The sequence below is a fragment of the Panulirus ornatus genome, chromosome 48 (genome assembly GCF_036320965.1).
Source record: "Panulirus ornatus isolate Po-2019 chromosome 48, ASM3632096v1, whole genome shotgun sequence".
In the NCBI taxonomy this organism is placed as follows: domain Eukaryota; kingdom Metazoa; phylum Arthropoda; class Malacostraca; order Decapoda; family Palinuridae; genus Panulirus; species Panulirus ornatus.
In genome coordinates this window covers 14,762,416-14,780,574 of record NC_092271.1, presented here as the reverse complement: position 1 = coordinate 14,780,574, position 18,159 = coordinate 14,762,416, and the positions used below count along the sequence as shown (strand labels likewise).

The 18,159-nt window shown below is 40.8% G+C and overlaps 1 protein-coding gene across 7 annotated transcripts in view; it reads right to left on the bottom strand.

The window, feature by feature from the left end:
- LOC139764122 (progranulin-like) overlaps positions 1–18,159 on the bottom strand; it is a 121,631-nt gene that overhangs the window by 29,402 nt on the left and 74,070 nt on the right. For all 7 annotated transcript variants that reach the window (XM_071690636.1, XM_071690638.1, XM_071690637.1 and 4 more), the window contains 3 exons: positions 10,551–10,659; positions 9,258–9,433; positions 4,201–4,404 (listed from right to left, as the gene is read on the bottom strand). In XM_071690636.1, coding sequence (XP_071546737.1) covers positions 4,201–4,404; positions 9,258–9,433; positions 10,551–10,659 — 489 coding nt within the window. The remainder of the gene's footprint in view (positions 1–4,200; positions 4,405–9,257; positions 9,434–10,550; positions 10,660–18,159) is intronic.

Below are 18,159 nucleotides of genomic sequence, written 5' to 3'. Positions count from 1 at the left end.
TGTTGACTGGTTGGTAAGGTTATTTAATGTATGTATGACTCATGGTTAGGTGCCTGAGGATTAGCAGAATGCTTGCATAGTGCCATTGTACAAAGGCAAAGGGGGTAAGAGTGAGTGCTGAAATTACAGAGGTACAAGTTTGTTGAGTATTCCTGGTAAATTATATGATAGGGTATTGATTGAGAGGGTGAAGGCATGTACAGAGCATCAGATTGGGGAAGAGCAGTGTGGTTTCAGAAGTGGTAGAGGATGCATGGATCAGGTGTTTGCTTTCATGAATGTATGTGAGAAATACTTAGAAAAGCAAATGGATTTGTATGTAGCATTTATGGATCTGGAGAAGACATATGATAGAGTTGATAGAGATGCTCTGTGGAAGGTATTAAGAATATATGGTGTGGGGGGGAAAGTTGTTAGATGCAGTGAAAAGTTTTTATCGAGGATGTAAGGCATGTGTACATGTAGGAAGACAGGAAAGTGATTGGTTCTCAGTGAATGTAGGTTTGCAGCAGGGGTGTGTGATGCCTCCATGGTTGTTTAATTTGTTTATGGATGAGGTTGTTAGGGAGGTGAATGCAAGAGTTTTGGAGAGAGGGGCAAGTATGCAGTCTGTTGTGGATGAGAGAGCTTGGGAAGTGAGTCAGTTGTTGTTCACTCAAGATACATCGCTGGTGGCTGATTCGTGTGAGAAACTGCAGAAGCTGGTGAATGAGTTTAGTAAAGTGTGTGAGAGAAGAAAATTGAGAGTAAATGTGAATAAGAGCAAGGTTATTAGGTACAGTAGGGTTGAGGGTCAAGTCAATTGGGAGGTAAGTTTGAATGGAGAAAAACTGGAGGAAGTGAAGTGTTTTAGATATCTGGGAGTGGATTTGGCAGCAGATGGAACCATGGAAGCGAAAGTGAATCATAGGGTGGGGGAGGGGGCGAAAATTCTGGGAGCCTTGAAGAATGTGTGGAAGTCGAGAACATTATCTCCGAAAGCAATAATGGGTATGTTTAAAGGAATAGTGGTTCCAACAATATTCTATGGTCGCGAGGCATGGGCTATGGATAGAGTTGTGCACAGGAGGGTGGATGTGCTGGAAATGAGATGTTTGAGGACATTATGTGGTGTGAGGTGGTTTGATTGAGTAAGTAATAATAGGGTAAGAGAGATGTGTGGTAATAAAAAGAGTGTGGTTGAGAGAGCAGAAGAGGGTGTTTTGAAATGGTTTGGTCACATGGAGAGAATGAGTGAGGAAAGATTGACAAAGAGGATATATGTGTCGGAGGTAGAGGGAACGAGGAGAAGTGGGAGACCAAACTGGAGGTGGAAAGATGGAAGATTTTGAGTGATCGGGGCCTGAACATGAAGGAGAGTGAAAGGTGTGCAAGGAATAGAGTGAATTGGAACGATGTGGTATACCAGGGTCGACGTGCTGTCAATGGACTGAACCAGGGCATGTGAAGCGTCTGGGGAAACCATGGAAAGTTCTGTGGGGCCTGGATGTGGAAAGGGAGCTGTGGTTTCGGTGCATTATTAAATGACAGCTAGAGACTGAGTGTGAACGAAAGGGGCATTTGTTGTCTTTTCCTAGTGCTACCTCGCATACATGAGGGGGGAGGGGGTTGTTATTTCATGTGTGGCAAGGTGGCGATGGGAATGAATAAAGGCAGAAAGTATGAATTATGTACATTTGTATAAATGTATATGTCTGTGTGTGTATATATGTATACGGTGAGATGTATAGGTATGTATATTTGCGTGTGTGGACGTGTAAGGATATACATGTGTATGTGGGTGCGTTGGGCCATTCTTTCGTCTGTTTCCTTGTGCTACCTCGCAAACGCGGGAGACAGCAACAAAGCAAAATAATAATAATCAAAAAAAATTATCCCTGGGGATGAGGGAGAAAAAATACTTCCCACGTATTGCCTGCATGTCGCAGAAGGCGACTAAAAGGGGAGGGAGCGGGTGGCTGGAAATCCTCCCCTCTCGTTTTTTTTTCAATTTTCCAAAAGACGGAGCAGAGAAGGGGACCAGGTGAGGATATTCCCTCAAAGGCCCAGTCCTCTGTTCTTAACGCTACCTCGCTAACGCGGGAAATGGCAAATAGTGTGAAAAAAGAAAAAGAATATGGAAATGGTGAAGAGCTTGTAGATTTGTGCACTGAAAAAGGACTGGGGATTGGGAATACCTGGTTTAAAAAGAGAGATATACATAAGTATATGTATGTAAGTAGGAGAGTTAGTGAGCTTGGGAAGGAGACTTGTGTGAGGAAATACCAGGAGAGACTGAGTACAGAATGGAAAAAGGTGAGAACAATGGACGTAAGGGGAGTGGGGGAGGAATGGGATGTATGCAGTGATAGCTTGCGCAAAAGATGCTTGGGGCATGAGAAGCGTGGGAGGTGGGTATATTAGAAAGGGTAGTGAGTGGTGGGATGAAGAAGTAAGATTATTAGTGAAAGAGAAGAGAGAGGCATTTGGACGATTTTTGCAGGGAAATAACGCAAATGACTGGGAGATGTATAAAAGAAAGAGGCAGGAGGTCAAGAGAAAGGTGCAAGAGGTGAAAAAGAGGGCAAATGAGAGTTGGGGTGAGAGTATCATTAAATTTTAAGGAGAATGAAGAGAGGTTTTGGAAGGAGGTAAAGAAAGTGCGTAAGACAAGAGAACAAATGGGAACATTGGTGAAGGGGGTTAATGAGGAGGTAATAACAACTAATGGTAATGTGAGAAGGAGATGGAGTGAGTATTTTGAAGGTTTGTTGAATGTATTATGACAGAGTGGCAGATATAGGTTGTTTTGGTCAGGGTGGTGTGTGAAGTGAACGGGTCAGGGAGAATAATTTTGTAAATAGAGAAGAGGTAGTGAAAGCTTTGCAGAAGATGAAAGCCGGCAAGGCAGCGGGTTTGGATGGTATTGCAGTGGAATGTATTACAAATGGGGGTGACTCAGTTGTTGACTTGTTGGTAAGGATATTCAATGTATGTATGGGTTATGGTGAAGTGCCTGAGGATTGGTGGAATGCATGCATAGTGCCATTGTACAGAAGTAAAGGGGATAAAGGTTAGTGTTCAAATTACAGAGGTATAAGTTTGTTGAGTATTGCTGGGAAATTATATGGGAGGGTATTGATTGAGATGGTGATGGTGAAGGCATGTACAGAGCATCAGATTGGGGAAGAGCAGTGTGGTTTCAGAAAGGTAGAGGATGTGTGGATCAGGTGTTTGCTTTGAGGGATGTATGTAAGAAATACTTAGAAAAACAAATGGATTTCTATGTAGCATTTATGGATCTGGAGAAGGCATATCATAGAGATCATAGAGATGCTCTGTGGAAGATATTAAGAGAGTATGGTGTGGGAGGCACGTTGCTAGAAGTGAAAAGATTTTGTTGACGATGTAAGGCATGTGTGTGAGTGGGAAGACAGGAAAGTGATTGGTTCTCAGTGAATGTTGGTTTGCGGGAGACATCGACAAAGTATAATAAAAAAATAATATAACATTTTTCAAAGCAAACACCTGATCCATACATCCTCCACAACTTCTGAAACCACACTGCTTCTCCCCAATCCGATGCTCTGTGCATGCCTTCACCCTCTCAATCAATACCCTACCATATAATTTCCCAGGAATACTCAACAAACATATACCTCTGTAATTTGAACACTCACAGAAGGAGGAAAAGGATTAAGTTTTATCATAAATTCTTTCAATTTCAAAATCAAATACTCTAAAATTTTCTTTAACATCTGCATAAAATCACTTCATAATTAAAAAATAATAAGACAATTATGCAAGGTTGAATTGGATCACTGTAACATGAAAGCTAATCATCATCGTATACTGCATAATCCCTCCATTTTCTTGAAACTTTTTTGTTCCTTCAAAAATAATCTTATTCATATTCATCAGAATACAGACAAGATAATATATGTTATTAGTGTTTGTGTTCACAGTTCCACTTTTAGTATACTTATGTGACTGTAAAACCAACAAACAAAAGTCTTAAACAAATACTCTAAACATTACTACTTAGAATTTTTACACTGTAGAAAGATCTGTGATGAATGATGCCACTACTGTTAATGGTGAAGAGGTTACCACATTTTGTATCTAAAAACATGCATGAATTCTCATAAAAGCAAACTTGAAGAACTGTAAAAAAAAAGTTTTGGAAATATTAAAAAATAATAAAAAGAATTCAGCACTTACGTCGGGCATAGGACAGCAACCATAGTTACCATCCTTCATCTGACAACATGTATCACCTTCACGACACTGAAATCGTTCATCTGGACAAACTATATCTAATCTTTCATGATGCTCTTCTTCTACCTCTGCCTTAAATCCTGGCATTTCAGACAGCTTGTTCGTCATAGATGAGCGGGAGAGAAGAGACCATCTCATTTTCTTTTGCTGAAAATTTTAAACATGATAATATCTCCATAGCAAGTGTTTCAACTTCACTATGCAATACAGAACATGCAATCTCATACATAAAAACCATGTTTTGCAAATCTCTACAATCTCTTTTTTTCTATACAGTCCCATAGATGTATCCAAACCTTTAAGCTATATTTCCCTTTTCCATCTCCTCTTCCATTCATTTCATTTACATACTTTCTTAGGAATTTTCTGTGTATCTATCATTATATGCCCACATCAAAAACTCATTTTAACCCCACCTTTTTCATTTCTGTTACATCTTCATGTCTCATTTAGATCAAATTCCCTTATTACTCAAAAGAATCTGTTCATGAACCACATAAAGACACAAATGAATTATTTGGACATGTGGAGAGAATGAGTGAGGAAAGGTTGACAAAGAAGATTGTGTCAGAGGTGGAAGGAACAAGAAAATGGAGACCAAATTGGAGATGGAAGGATGGAGCGCAAAAGATTTTGAGCAAACAGAGCCTGGACATGCAGGAAGGTGAGATGCATGAAGAGTGAATTACAGCAATGTGGAATACATGGGTCACTGTGCTGTCAATGGACTGAGCCAAAGCATGTGAAATGTCTGGGGTAAACTATGGAGAGGTCTGTGGGGAACGGAGGTAAATAGGGAGTTCTGACTTCAGTGCATTACATATGACAGCTAGAGGCTGAGTGTGAAAGAATGTGGCCTTTCTTGTCTGTTTTCCTGGTGCTACTGTGTCAATGCAGGGGGTGCGATACTGTTTCTTGTGGGGTAGGGTGGCACCGGAAATGGACGAAGGCAAACAAGTATGAATTTGTACATGTGTACATATGTATATGGCTGTGTATGCATATGTATATGTATGTATATGTTGATAAGCATATGTATGTGTATGGGAGTATTTTATTTATCTATTTCATATCTATTTATCTATTTTGCTTTGTCGCTGTCTCCCGTGTTAGCGAGGTAGCGCAAGGAAACAGACGAAAGATTGGCCCAACCCACCCACATACACATATACGTATATACATACACGTCCACACACGCAAATATACATACCTATACATCTCAATGTATACATATATATATACAAACACAGACTTTTTTTTCTTTTAAACTGTTTGCCATTTCCCGCATTAGCGAGGTAGCATTAAGAACAGAGGACTGGGCCTTTTTTGGAATATCCTCACCTGGCCCCCTCTGTTCCTTCTTTTGGAAAAAAAAAAAAAACGAGAGGGGAGAATTTCCAGCCCCCCGCTCCCTCCCCTTTTAGTCGCCTTCTATGACACGCAGGGAATACGAGGGAAGTATTCTTAATCCCCTATCCCCAGGGATAACAAACACAGACATATACATATATACAAATGTACATAATTCATACTGTCTGCCTTTATTCAATCCCATCAACACCCTGCCACACATGAAATAACAACCCCCTTCCCCCCTCATGTACATGAGGTAGCACTAGGAAAAGACAACAAAGGCCACATCGTTCACATTCAGTCTCTAGTTGTCACCGAAACCACAGCTCCCTTTCCACATCCAGGCACCCCAGAACTTTCCATGGTTTACCCCAGACGCTTCACATGCCCTGGTTCAATCCATTGACAGCAAGTCGACCCTGGTATACCACATCCTTCCAATTCATTCTATTCCTTGCATGCCTTTCACCCTCCTGCATGTTTAGGCCCCGATCACTCAAATCTTTTTCACTCCATCTTTCCACCTCCAATTTGGTCTCCCACTTCTCCTCGTTCTCTCCACCTCTGACACATATATCCTCTTTGTCAATCTTTTCTCACTCCTTCTTTCCATGTGACCAAACCATTTCATAACACCCTCTTCTGCTCTCTCAACCACACTCTTTTTATTACCACACATCTCTCTTACCCTATTACTACTTACTTGATTAAACCACCTCACACCACAAATTGTCCTCAAACATCTCATTTCCAGCACATCCATCCTCCTCAGCACAACTCTATCTATAGCCCATGCCTCGCAACCATATAACATTGTTAGAACCACTATTCCTTCAAACATACCCATTTTTGCTTTCCGAGATAATGTTCTTGACTTCCACACATTCTTCAACACTCCCAGAACTTTCACCCCCTCCCCCACCCTATGATTCACTTCTGCTTCCATGGTTCCATCCGCTGCCAAATTCACTCCCAGATATCTAAAACACTTCACTTCCTCCAGTTTTTCTCCATTCAAACTTACCTCCCAATTGACTTGTCCCTAAACCCTACTGTACCTAACAACCTTGCTCTTATTCACATTGACTCTCAGCTTTCTTCTTTCACACACTTTACCAAACTCAGTCACCAGCTTCTGCAGTTTCTCACACGAATCAGCCACCAGCTCTGTATCATCAGCGAACAACAACTGACTCACTTCCCAAGCTCTCTCATCCACAACAGACTGCATACTTGCCCCTCTTTCCAAAACTCTTGCTTTCACCTCCCTAACAACCCATCCATAAACAAATTAAACAACCATGGAGACATCACACACCCCTGACGCGAAACTACATTCACTGAGAACCAATCACTTTCCTCTCTTCCTACATATACACATGCCTTACATCCTAAATAAAAACTTTTCACTGCTTCTAACAACTTGCCCCCCACACCACATATTCTTAATACCTTCCACAGAGCATCTCTATCAACTCTATCATATGCCTTCTCCAGATCCATAAATGTTACATAGAAATCAATTTGCTTCTCTAAGTATTTCTCACATACATGCTTCAAAGCAAACACCTGATCCACACATCCTCTACCACTTCTGAAACCACACTACTCTTCCCCAATTGAACTTCAGTGCTGCTTCTTAGCCTTTAGTGCCTCACCCTCAACAGGCCACTGACAGATGGAAACTCTGGCACACTGTTTGCAGAGGATACTGCCTAATGTTCCCAAACAGTATGTCTACCTATGTTTCTACCTAATGCTCTTACCTAAATGTTCCTATGTAATCATTCTACCTATTGCTCCTCCCTATATGTTCCTATGTACTCATTCTATCTATTGCTCTTCCCTACATGTTCCTATGTACTCATTATATATATTGCTCCTACCATTTTGCCGAAAGGTAGGGCTAGTGCACAATGCTTAACACAGGAAAATCTAGTTATGAAGAATGGGTTGTGTGAGTTAATCGTTTTTGTATTATTTATGACACAGAAAAATTGTATGTTTGTAGAAAGAATGCCAGTAGTCCATGTGTGGGTAAGGCAGAAAAAAAAAAAAGTTACCTGGGTCAGAGGAGTGCAACTTGACAACCACTGAAGTGCTGGCTCACCATGCAGTCATTACTAACCCTCCCAACACCCAAATGGGTGGTACTAGTAATATACCTCCTTGGCCATTGGCTGCCACCCAACTACTACCTAGTGGTTTTGACATAATATCCAGAGATATTTGAACACATGCTAAACAATACCTATAGGGGGGAAAAATGAATAACAGATCTTCTAGCCAAGTCACAGCTCACAAAAGGAAAGAAATCCTATGAAACGAACTAATGAATATTAACCATAAGCTCAAAATTTTAATTATACTTTGTCACTGTCTCCCGCGTTAGCAAGGTAGCACAAGGAAACAGGCGAAAGAATGCCCCAACCCACCCACATACACATGTATATACATACACATCCCGTGTCAGCAAAGGAGCTCAAGGAAACAGACGAAAGAATGGCCCAACCCACCCACATACACATGTATATACATACACATCCACACACACATATACATACCTATACATTTCAATGTATACATATGTAGATATACACAGACACATACATATATACACATGTACATAATGCATACTTGCTGCCTTTATTCTTTCCCGTCGCCACTCCGCTACACATGAAATTGACACCCCCTCCCCCGCACGTGCGTGAGGTCGTGCTAGGAAAAGACAACAAAGGCCATTTTCGTTCACACTCACTCTCAAGCTCTCATGTGTAATGCACCAAAACCACAGCTCCCTTCCCACATCCTGGCCCAACAAAACTTTCCATGGTTTACCCCAGAAGCTTCATGTCCAGGTTCAATTCATTGACAGCACGTTGACCCCGGTAATCCACATCCTACCAATTCACTCTATTCCTTGCACGCCTTTCACCCTCCTGCATGTTCAGGCCCCGATCGCTCAAAATCTTTTTCACTCCACCTTCCACCTCCAATCTGGTCTCCCACTTCTGATACAAAAGAGTTGACTAAGGTGTGCTGAAATTTTCTTGACATTTAGAGAGGAAGAGTGAAGAAAGGCTAACAAAGAGGATCCCCTTAGAAGAAGTGAAGATTTTAAGAAGAATGAAAAGGAGGAAAGAGTGGAATGAAAGAGGCTTTGGAGTGTCAAGGCCCTAACAATCGAAAGAGTTAGAGGGGTGCATGAAACAGCAAACTGATGCATGGTGACATGTATCTATTTGCTTGTTTTTAACATGTCAATGGGCTGAACCAGGGTATATGAAGTGATCAGGGAAAACCACACAATTGGTCTGTGTAAGTAGGCTGTGGATAACAGGCTCTGGTTTTGGTCAATTACTCATAAAATCTTGTAGATGTGAACAAATGAGGTTATATTTCCTCTGTTCCCAGTAATACCTCACTAAAGCAGGAAATAGCAATAGAGTATATATAAAAAAATTCAGCCAATTAACAATTGTATAAAGACAACAGCAATCTAATGCTATGACGTACCACTTTCTGTTCAGCTGTTCTCCCACAATATTCCTTTCCCAATTGTGATGCACTTGATTTCTTTCCAATCAAGTACTACTGTGTGTGTTTTCAGACCCCCCCATAAATCAAGACATTTCCCATATACTCACCACATCACATGTCCCAAGAGTAGTATTGCAAGTAGTGCCTTTAGGACAACAGTGGATTAAGTCAGTGCAACATGTAGCCTCTGAATATGGGCAGCAACCATAGCCAGAGTGAAGCATTTGGCAACATGTAAACTTCTCAGGGCAAGGATGACCATCAGGACATTTGCTCCCCGGATCTGATGGGAAGGATAAAGTCAACTATATAAAAACTCAAATAATCTACCACAGTATGACATGACAGAAACTAATCAAGTTGTTATGTACAAAAGAGCTTTAATCAAATTCAGCAGAACACTGTATGGTGCTGTAAATATTAAGGTTAGACTGCAAAATATAATTCTGAACTTCAATACTTCAATCAAAATAGGTGAAAAACTGAATTATATATAGTATTGGAAAGGTTTAGTTACTAATACCCAAAAGATGATATTTGCTCAGGATCTCTCTCTCTCTCTCTCTCTCGTGTGTTCTATGAATGGCATATAAACAATCAAATGGACTGAGATTTAGCTTAGAAAATAAACTAATGGAGACTACTAGCTGTTTTATTTCCAACTTTAGTAGTATGATGTAACAGACTTGGCAGGTGTTAGGAACAGGTAAGGTACAGCATGTACACAGCAGGTGGATGAGCCAGTGTTATAACAATTGTCAGATTTTCAAGTCTTAACCAGCAGTAATTGTCTGGTATTCATAAAAGAGTGAGAAATATTTTTGATTTATCATAACTAATGCAGTTCCTTGATCTATCGAACTATAAGTAAACCAATAAATTGCAATAAAAAGTAGCCAGAGATGTTCCTGCAGGCCAGTCATTGTTGTCTGGTAACCAAAGTTACTCCCTACTCCCTGCACCAGCTAAGCTTTGTGTCCACCCAGCTATCAGATCTGCATGAACAGAGAATAATCCATGAAAAGGAAAAAAGTAGGTTTGTAGATGTCTGGTCTGAGAGAGTTCCTAAAAGTCTGTATACAAAACAGCTAGGAGTGAGTAGGTCACTGACCTCATCTCTGTGGCAGTCTCTGTTTGGAAGAAGGCATTCACGAAACAAATGAGTATCTACTATCTATTCAGGAACATAACAATGGATGGGGATGGCATTCTTACCAAAAGAAAGACAAGAGAGTTAAAAGGCCATATACCTGACTTTTCATGAGCATTATGCAGAATCTCTGTTGGCTGTGGGATATAGGAGAGAAATCACACTTATTATCAATCAAGATTAACCAAAAACAAATATTCAGAAGTTGCACTTCATCAAGATGTGAATTTTATATCTACACTAAAGTTACCTGCCAATCCTTCATCTGAAGTTCTTAAGTCAGTTAATGTTCTGGGTACCTCTGGAATCATCTTTGTCTTCAGTGGGTATGCATTCAGGGAAAAATTCAGCTTAACATACTGAAATACAGAAAAACAAAGTAAAGAAAAAATTGGAGAAAATACTATTATTTATCTATTATACTTTGCCGCTTATACATACATGTCCACACATGCACCTATACATACCTAAACATTTCAACGTATACATATATATATATATATATACACACTCAAACATATACATACATACATACACATGTACATAATTCATACTGTCTGTCCTTATTCATTCCTGTCGCCACCCCGCCACACAGGAAATAACAACCCCTCCCCCCACACAGGCGCAAGGTAGCACCAGGAAAAGACAACAAAGGCCATATTCATTCACACTCAGTCTCTTCCTGTCATGTATAATGCAAGAGACCACAGCTCCCTTTCCACATCCAGGCCCCCACACAACTTTCCATGGTTTACCCTAGACACTTCACATGCCCTGGTTCAATCCATTGACAGCACGTCGACCCAGGTATACCACATACTTCTTGCACGCCTTACACCCTCCTACATGTTCAGGCCCCAATCGCTCAAAATCTTTTTCACTCCATCTTTCCACCTACAACTTGGTCTCCCACTTCTCCTCGTTCCCTCCACCTCTGACACATATATCCTCTTGGTCAATCTTTCCTCACTCATTCTCTCCATATGACCAAACCATTTCAAAACACCCTCTTCTGCTCTCTCAACCACACTCTTTATATTACCACACATATATCTAGCCCTTTCATTACTTACTCAATGAAACCACCTCACACCACATATTGCCCTCAAACATCTCATTTCCAGCACATCCACCCTCCTCCACACAACTATAACTATAGCCCATGCCTCGCAACCATATAACATTGTTGGAACCACTATTCCTTCAAACCTACCCATTTATGCTTTCTGAGATAATATTTTCACCTTCCACACATTTTCAATGCTCACAGAACTTTCGCCCCCTCCCCCATCCTGCGACTCACTTCCGCTTCCATGGTTCCATCCGCTGCCAAATTCACTCCCAGATATCTAAAACACTTCACTTCCTCCAGTTTTTCTCCATTCAAATTTACCTCCCAATTGACTTGTCCCTAAACCCTACTGTACCTAATAACCTTGCTCTTATTCACATTTACTCTCAACTTTCTTCTTTCACACACTTTACTAAACTCAGTCACCTGCTTCTGCAGTTTCTCACATGAATCAGCCACCAGCACTGTATCATCAGTGAAAAACAACTGACTCACTTCCCAAGCCCTCTCTTCCACAACAGACTGCATACTTGCTCCTCTCTTCAAAACTCTTGCATTCACCTCCCTAACAACCCCATCCATAAACAAACAACCATAGAGACATCACACACCCCTGCCACAAACCTACATTCACTGAGAACCAATCACTTTTCTATCTTCCTACTCGTACACATGCCTTACATTCTCGATAAAAACTTTTCACTGCATCTAGCAAATTGCCTCCAACACCATATATTCTTAATACCTTCCACAAAGCATCTCTATCAACTCTTATCATATGCCTTCTCCAGATCCATATATGCTACATACAAATCCATTTGCTTTTCTAAGTATTTCTCACATACATTCTTCAAAGCAAACACCTGATCCACACATCCTCTACCTCTTCTGAAACAACACTGCTCTTCCCTAATCTGATGCTCTGTACATGCCTTCACCCTCTCAATCAATACCCTCCCATATAATTTCCCTGGAATACTTAACAAACTGTAATTTGAACACTCACCTTTATCCCCTCTGCCTTTGTACAATGGCACTATGCATGCATTCCACCAATTTTCAGGCACCTCACCATGAGTCATACATACATCAAATATCCTTACCAACCAGTCAACAACACAGTCACCCTTTTTAAACAAATTCCACTGCAATACCATTCAAACTTGCTGCCTTGCCGGCTTTCATCTTCCGCGAAGCTTTTACAAATCACTCTCCCTAACCCTCTCACTTCGCACACCACCTCGACCAAAGGGCAAGGAATAGAGTGAATTGGAGCGATGTGGTATACCGGGGTTGACGTGCTGTCAGTGGATTTAATCAAGGCATGTGAAGCGTCTGGGGTAAGCTATGGAAAGCTGTGTAGGTATGTATATTTGCGTGTGTGGACGTATGTATATACATATGTATGGGGTGGGTTGGGCCATTTCTTTCGTCTGTTTCCTTGCGCTACCTCGCAAACGCGGGAGACAGCGACAAAGTATAATAAAAAAAAAAAAAAAAATATATATATATATATACACATATACACACATTCTTCAAGGCCCCCAGAATTTTCGCCCCCTCCCCCACCCTATGATTCACTTCCGCTTCCATGGTTCCATCCGCTGCCAGATCCACTCCCAGATATCTAAAACACTTCACTTCCTCCAGTTTTTCTCCATTCAAACTCACCTCCCAATTGACTTGACCCTCAACCCTACTGTACCTAATAACCTTGCTCTTATTCACATTTACTCTTATCTTTCTTCTTCCACACACTTTACCAAACTCAGTCACCAGCTTCTGCAGTTTCTCACATGAATCAGCCACCAGCGCTGTATCATCAGCGAACAACAACTGACTCACTTCCCAAGCTCTCTCATCCCCAACAGACTTCATACTTGCCCCTCTTTCCAAAACTCTTGCATTTACCTCCCTAACAACCCCATCCATAAACAAATTAAACAACCATGGAGACATCACACACCCCTGCCGCAAACCTACATTATCTCGGAAAGCAAAAATGGGTATGTTTGAAGGAATAGTGGTTCCAACAATGTTGTATGGTTGCAAGGCATGGGCTATGGATAGAGTTGTGCGCAGGAGGATGGATGTGCTGGAAATGAGATGTTTGAGGACAATGTGTGGTGTGAGGTGGTTTGATCGAGTGAGTAACGTAAGGGTAAGAGAGATGTGTGGAAATAAAAAGAGCGTGGTTGAGAGAGCAGAAGAGGGTGTTTTGAAGTGGTTTGGGCACATGGAGAGGATGAGTGAGGAAAGATTGACCAAGAGGATATATGTGTCGGAGGTGGAGGGAGCAAGGAGAAGAGGGAGACCAAATTGGAGGTGGAAAGATGGAGTGAAAAAGATTTTGTGTGATCGGGGCCTGAACATGCAGGAGGGTGAAAGGAGGGCAAGGAATAGAGTGAATTGGAGCGATGTGGTATACCGGGGTTGACGTGCTGTCAGTGGATTGAATCAAGGCATGTGAAGCGTCTGGGGTAAACCATGGAAAGCTGTGTAGGTATGTATATTTGCGTGTGTGGACGTATGTATATACATGTGTATGGGGGGGGTTGGGCCATTTCTTTCGTCTGTTTCCTTGCGCTACCTTGCAAACGCGGGAGACAGCGACAAAGTATAAAAAAAAATATATACACACACACACACATATACATATATACACATGTACATAATTCACACTGTCCACCCTTATTCATTCCCATCGCCACCCAGCCACACATGAAATAACAACCCCCTCCCCCCTCATGTGCGCGAGGTAGCGCTAGGAAAAGACAACAAAGGCCCCATTCATTCACACTCAGTCTCTAGCTGTCATGAAATAATGCACCGAAACCATAGCTCCCTTCCACATCCAGGCCCCACACAACTTTCCATGGTTTACCCCAGACGCTTCACATGCCCATTGACAACACATCGACCCCAGTATACGACATCATTCCTGTTCACTCTATTCCTTGCACGCCTTTCACCCTCCTGCATGTTCAGGCCCCGATCACTCAAAATCTTTTTCACTCCATCTTTCCACCTCCAATTTGGTCTCCCACTTCTCCTCGTTCCCTCCACCTCCGACACATATATCCTCTTGGTCAATCTTTCCTCACTCATTCTCTCCATGTGACCAAACCATTTCAAAACACCCTCTTCTGCTCTCTCAACCATACTCTTTTTATCATCGCACATCTCTCTTACCCTATTATTACTTACTCGATCGAACCACCTCACACCACATATTGTCCTCAAACATCTCATTTCCAGCACATCCACCCTCCTCCGCACAACACTATCCATAGCCCACGCCTCGCAACCATATAACATTGTTGGAACCACTATTCCTTCAAACATACCCATTTTTGCTTTACGAAATAATGTTCTCGATTTCCACACATTCTTCAAAACTCCCAGAACTTTTGCCCCCCTCTCCCAACCTATGATTCACTTCCGCTTCCATGGTTCCATCCGCTGTCAAATACACTCCCACATATCTAAAACACTTCACTTCCTCCAGTTTTTCTCCATTCAAACATACCTCCCAATTGACTTGTCCCTCAACCCTACTGTACCTAATAACCTTGCTCTTATTCACATTTACTCTCAGCTTTCTTCTTTCACACACTTTACCAAACTCAGTCACCAGCTTCTGCAGTTTCTTACACGAATCAGCCACCAGCGCTGTATCATCAGCTACTACTACTAACTAATTTTCCTTCCTACTACCTCTATCTAACGTTTCTACACAAAACTCCTCCCTAAATGCTCCAACTTACAACTACTATCTATTGTTCCCACTATTTTGCCAAAAGGTAAGGCTAACACAGTGTTCACTGGAAGAAAATCTAGAGTTACGAAAATGAGCTGTATGAGTTACGTGCTGTCAAGTCTTATATATGACAAGAAAAGACTATGTTTTTGGACACAATGCCAGTAGTCAATGTGTATGTAAGGCAGATGGAAAGAAAGTTATCTGGATCAGATAAGTGCAACTTGACAACTACAGAAATGCTGGCTTATGCAGCTGTCACTAATCCGCCCAATACCCAGATGGGTTACTGGCAATATACCTCCCTGGTTGTTAGCTGACTACCAACTACTGCCTACTACCCATTAGACTCTTTTAAATAAATAATCCAAAGACTTATTTTCCACTAAGTAATATTCACTCATCAAGGCCATCTTTCCTTGTCCCCACTCCTGTCCATATACACACTAATCGGATAAGAGTGACTAACTATTTGTACTGTATGGGGAGGTAATTTCACACTTGTGGGGCTCTATCTCCTGTACATTTTCTTCTTTTATGCAAATTTCAAAAATTCTGTTTGATGTCTGCATCTACCATACCTACAATCATTATATTCCATTCACCTACCACTCTTAAATGTAATACTTCTTCATACCTTTTTATTATTATTTTCTTGCTTAATTTCTTCTTCAGTCTTCTGGTTGTTCCATCCCTATCATTCTCAAAGAACAGATCAACAACTAAGTCATCAAATTTAAAGCTTGTGTTCATGTCATCCCTACCTATTATCTCTTTTAAGGTGGGCAAATTTAAGGCCTTGAGCACCTATTATCTCTTTTAAGATGGGCAAATTTAAGCCTTGAGGACTTAACTGTAACTTGGCTCTTTTGAATTCTGGTATTAATTTTTTATTACAAGGGCTTTTTCTCTATCATGTCTTTATGCTTCGCAAAGTGCAGCGACCAAACTTGAGAAGTATATTCTACTTTTGGCTTTTTGCAGTATGTGAACAGCTTGCAGATTATTCCTTTATCCATGAACTTGAATGCAATTCTAATACTTGATTACAGACAGTTGCTCTCCTTAACTCTTCTCCTACAGGGGTACTCGGGTGACCAGTTAAGAACTGTCAATTCCCATGTCTCTATCACACAAATATTTTTCCTAAATCATAATAATATATAAACCCTTATATGCTGTACTGTGTAAGTCTAAAAACTTAAGTCATGATTAGGTCACCCCTCTCTCTTCTTTCCTCCATGGTGGGCAAATTTAAGGCTTCTAGCCTTTTCCAGTAATCATCTTCCCTTAATTTAGGTACTAACTTTATTGCCCTCCTCTGGACCTTCTCTACCAGCTCTTTGTGCTTCTTTAGGTATAGTAACAAAACTCGAGAAGCATATTCTAGTTTCAGCATTAAGGAGGTTATGAACAGCTTGCCAAATACTTCTTATCCATATAGTTGAAAGCTACTCTAATATTTGCAAGCAGACAGTTTGTCTCCTTCACTATTCTCCTAATGCAGCCTCCAGAGAACAGTAATGGATGATGTCACCTCCAAAGTCCCACTCAAACAAAGAACCCTGCAGCTTATATGCTGCCAGAAAATAATCAAATTGAGGCCTTTCATTCTGTTCCATTCTTATTACTTTCCATTTGTTCAGTTTGAATTTCATCAAACATATATCAAGACCAACTTTGGAGGCTGCTTGCATCAACCACATACATATTCTGATAGGAGTCCATACCTTCTGGCATGAAGTTCACAAAGATGTGGCACTCCATTGGTGATCATCCATTTGGAGAGGGCTCTCCTGCCATGTGTCATTTGTTCCCCTCGACAAGGATATTCTTCTATTCATCAAAGGAGTAACCCTTTTGTTCTGAAAATCCACCCAACCTTCCTTTCTGTGTAAGAAATGTTTCACTATCTTTAAAAAAACTAAAAGGTTTGTCACACTTAACCTTTCCCTCTCTCACTTAGGTATTTTCCCTTAAGTAGAGGGACATCCATTTTTGTATAATTATATTCTCCAACACTTAACTAACCACACTCCTCAGGAAGACTGGTCTGCAGTTCAGCACCTCTTCCCGGTCTCCCATCTTACAGATGGGTATAACATTTGCTCTTTTCCACTTACATGCCCTTTGCCTTTTCTAGCAACTTCTTGAACGGTATTTCAAGAGTCCATACACACATTTCAAGAACATACATAAAAGTGAAATTTCAAACGGACCATGAGCATTGTACGAATCAAACCTCTTAGTATTCTGTTAGTCTTCTGGATATCTGGATATATCAGCAATCTCTGAAACCTTCTCCCCATCCCATTACACTAATTTTAGAGACATACTGTCTTCCACAGTGAAAACACTTTTGAACTTGTTATTCAGTTCCTCACATATCTTTCCATCATCCTTTCCAATTCTTAACTCAGATTCCCTTGGCCTGATCAGCTGCTCATTAACTGTAACTGTGAGTATGTGTAATTACCAATTTCTAATATCGTATTTGGAAAGTTATGAAAAGAATGTTTTACATGCAGAGCCCAATCCCTTGTACTTTTTGTACCATCATGGAAACTTTTGGATTTTTTTAGTGTAGCTCTGATACTGCACTTTCTATGGAACTATTCAATGTCAACTCATCCAGTTGATTCAGGAATTTAATGGCTCCTATCACTCATCCCTTTCTCTTCTGTACTCTATAGGAGACAGCTGTGTAGCTTTAACTGTTCATTGCATATAATCCCTCTTAATCATGCTATTATCTTGGCTGTGCTTCACTGAATCATCTCAATCAATCTTTATATATATTTTTGTGAGGCTACCACACTTGAAAGGCATATTTCTGTTTCAGGTTAATATATACAGATAATATCTCACCATACAGTGAATGCAATTTTGATATGTGCCAGTAGGCATTTAACTTATCTGACAATTTTTCTAACATGAGGCTGTGGTGACAGATCAGGTACAAAGCTGATCCCTGAATTGCTTGTACAACAAATCCAGCAGCTTGTTTCCTACTAAGTAGTGTTCATG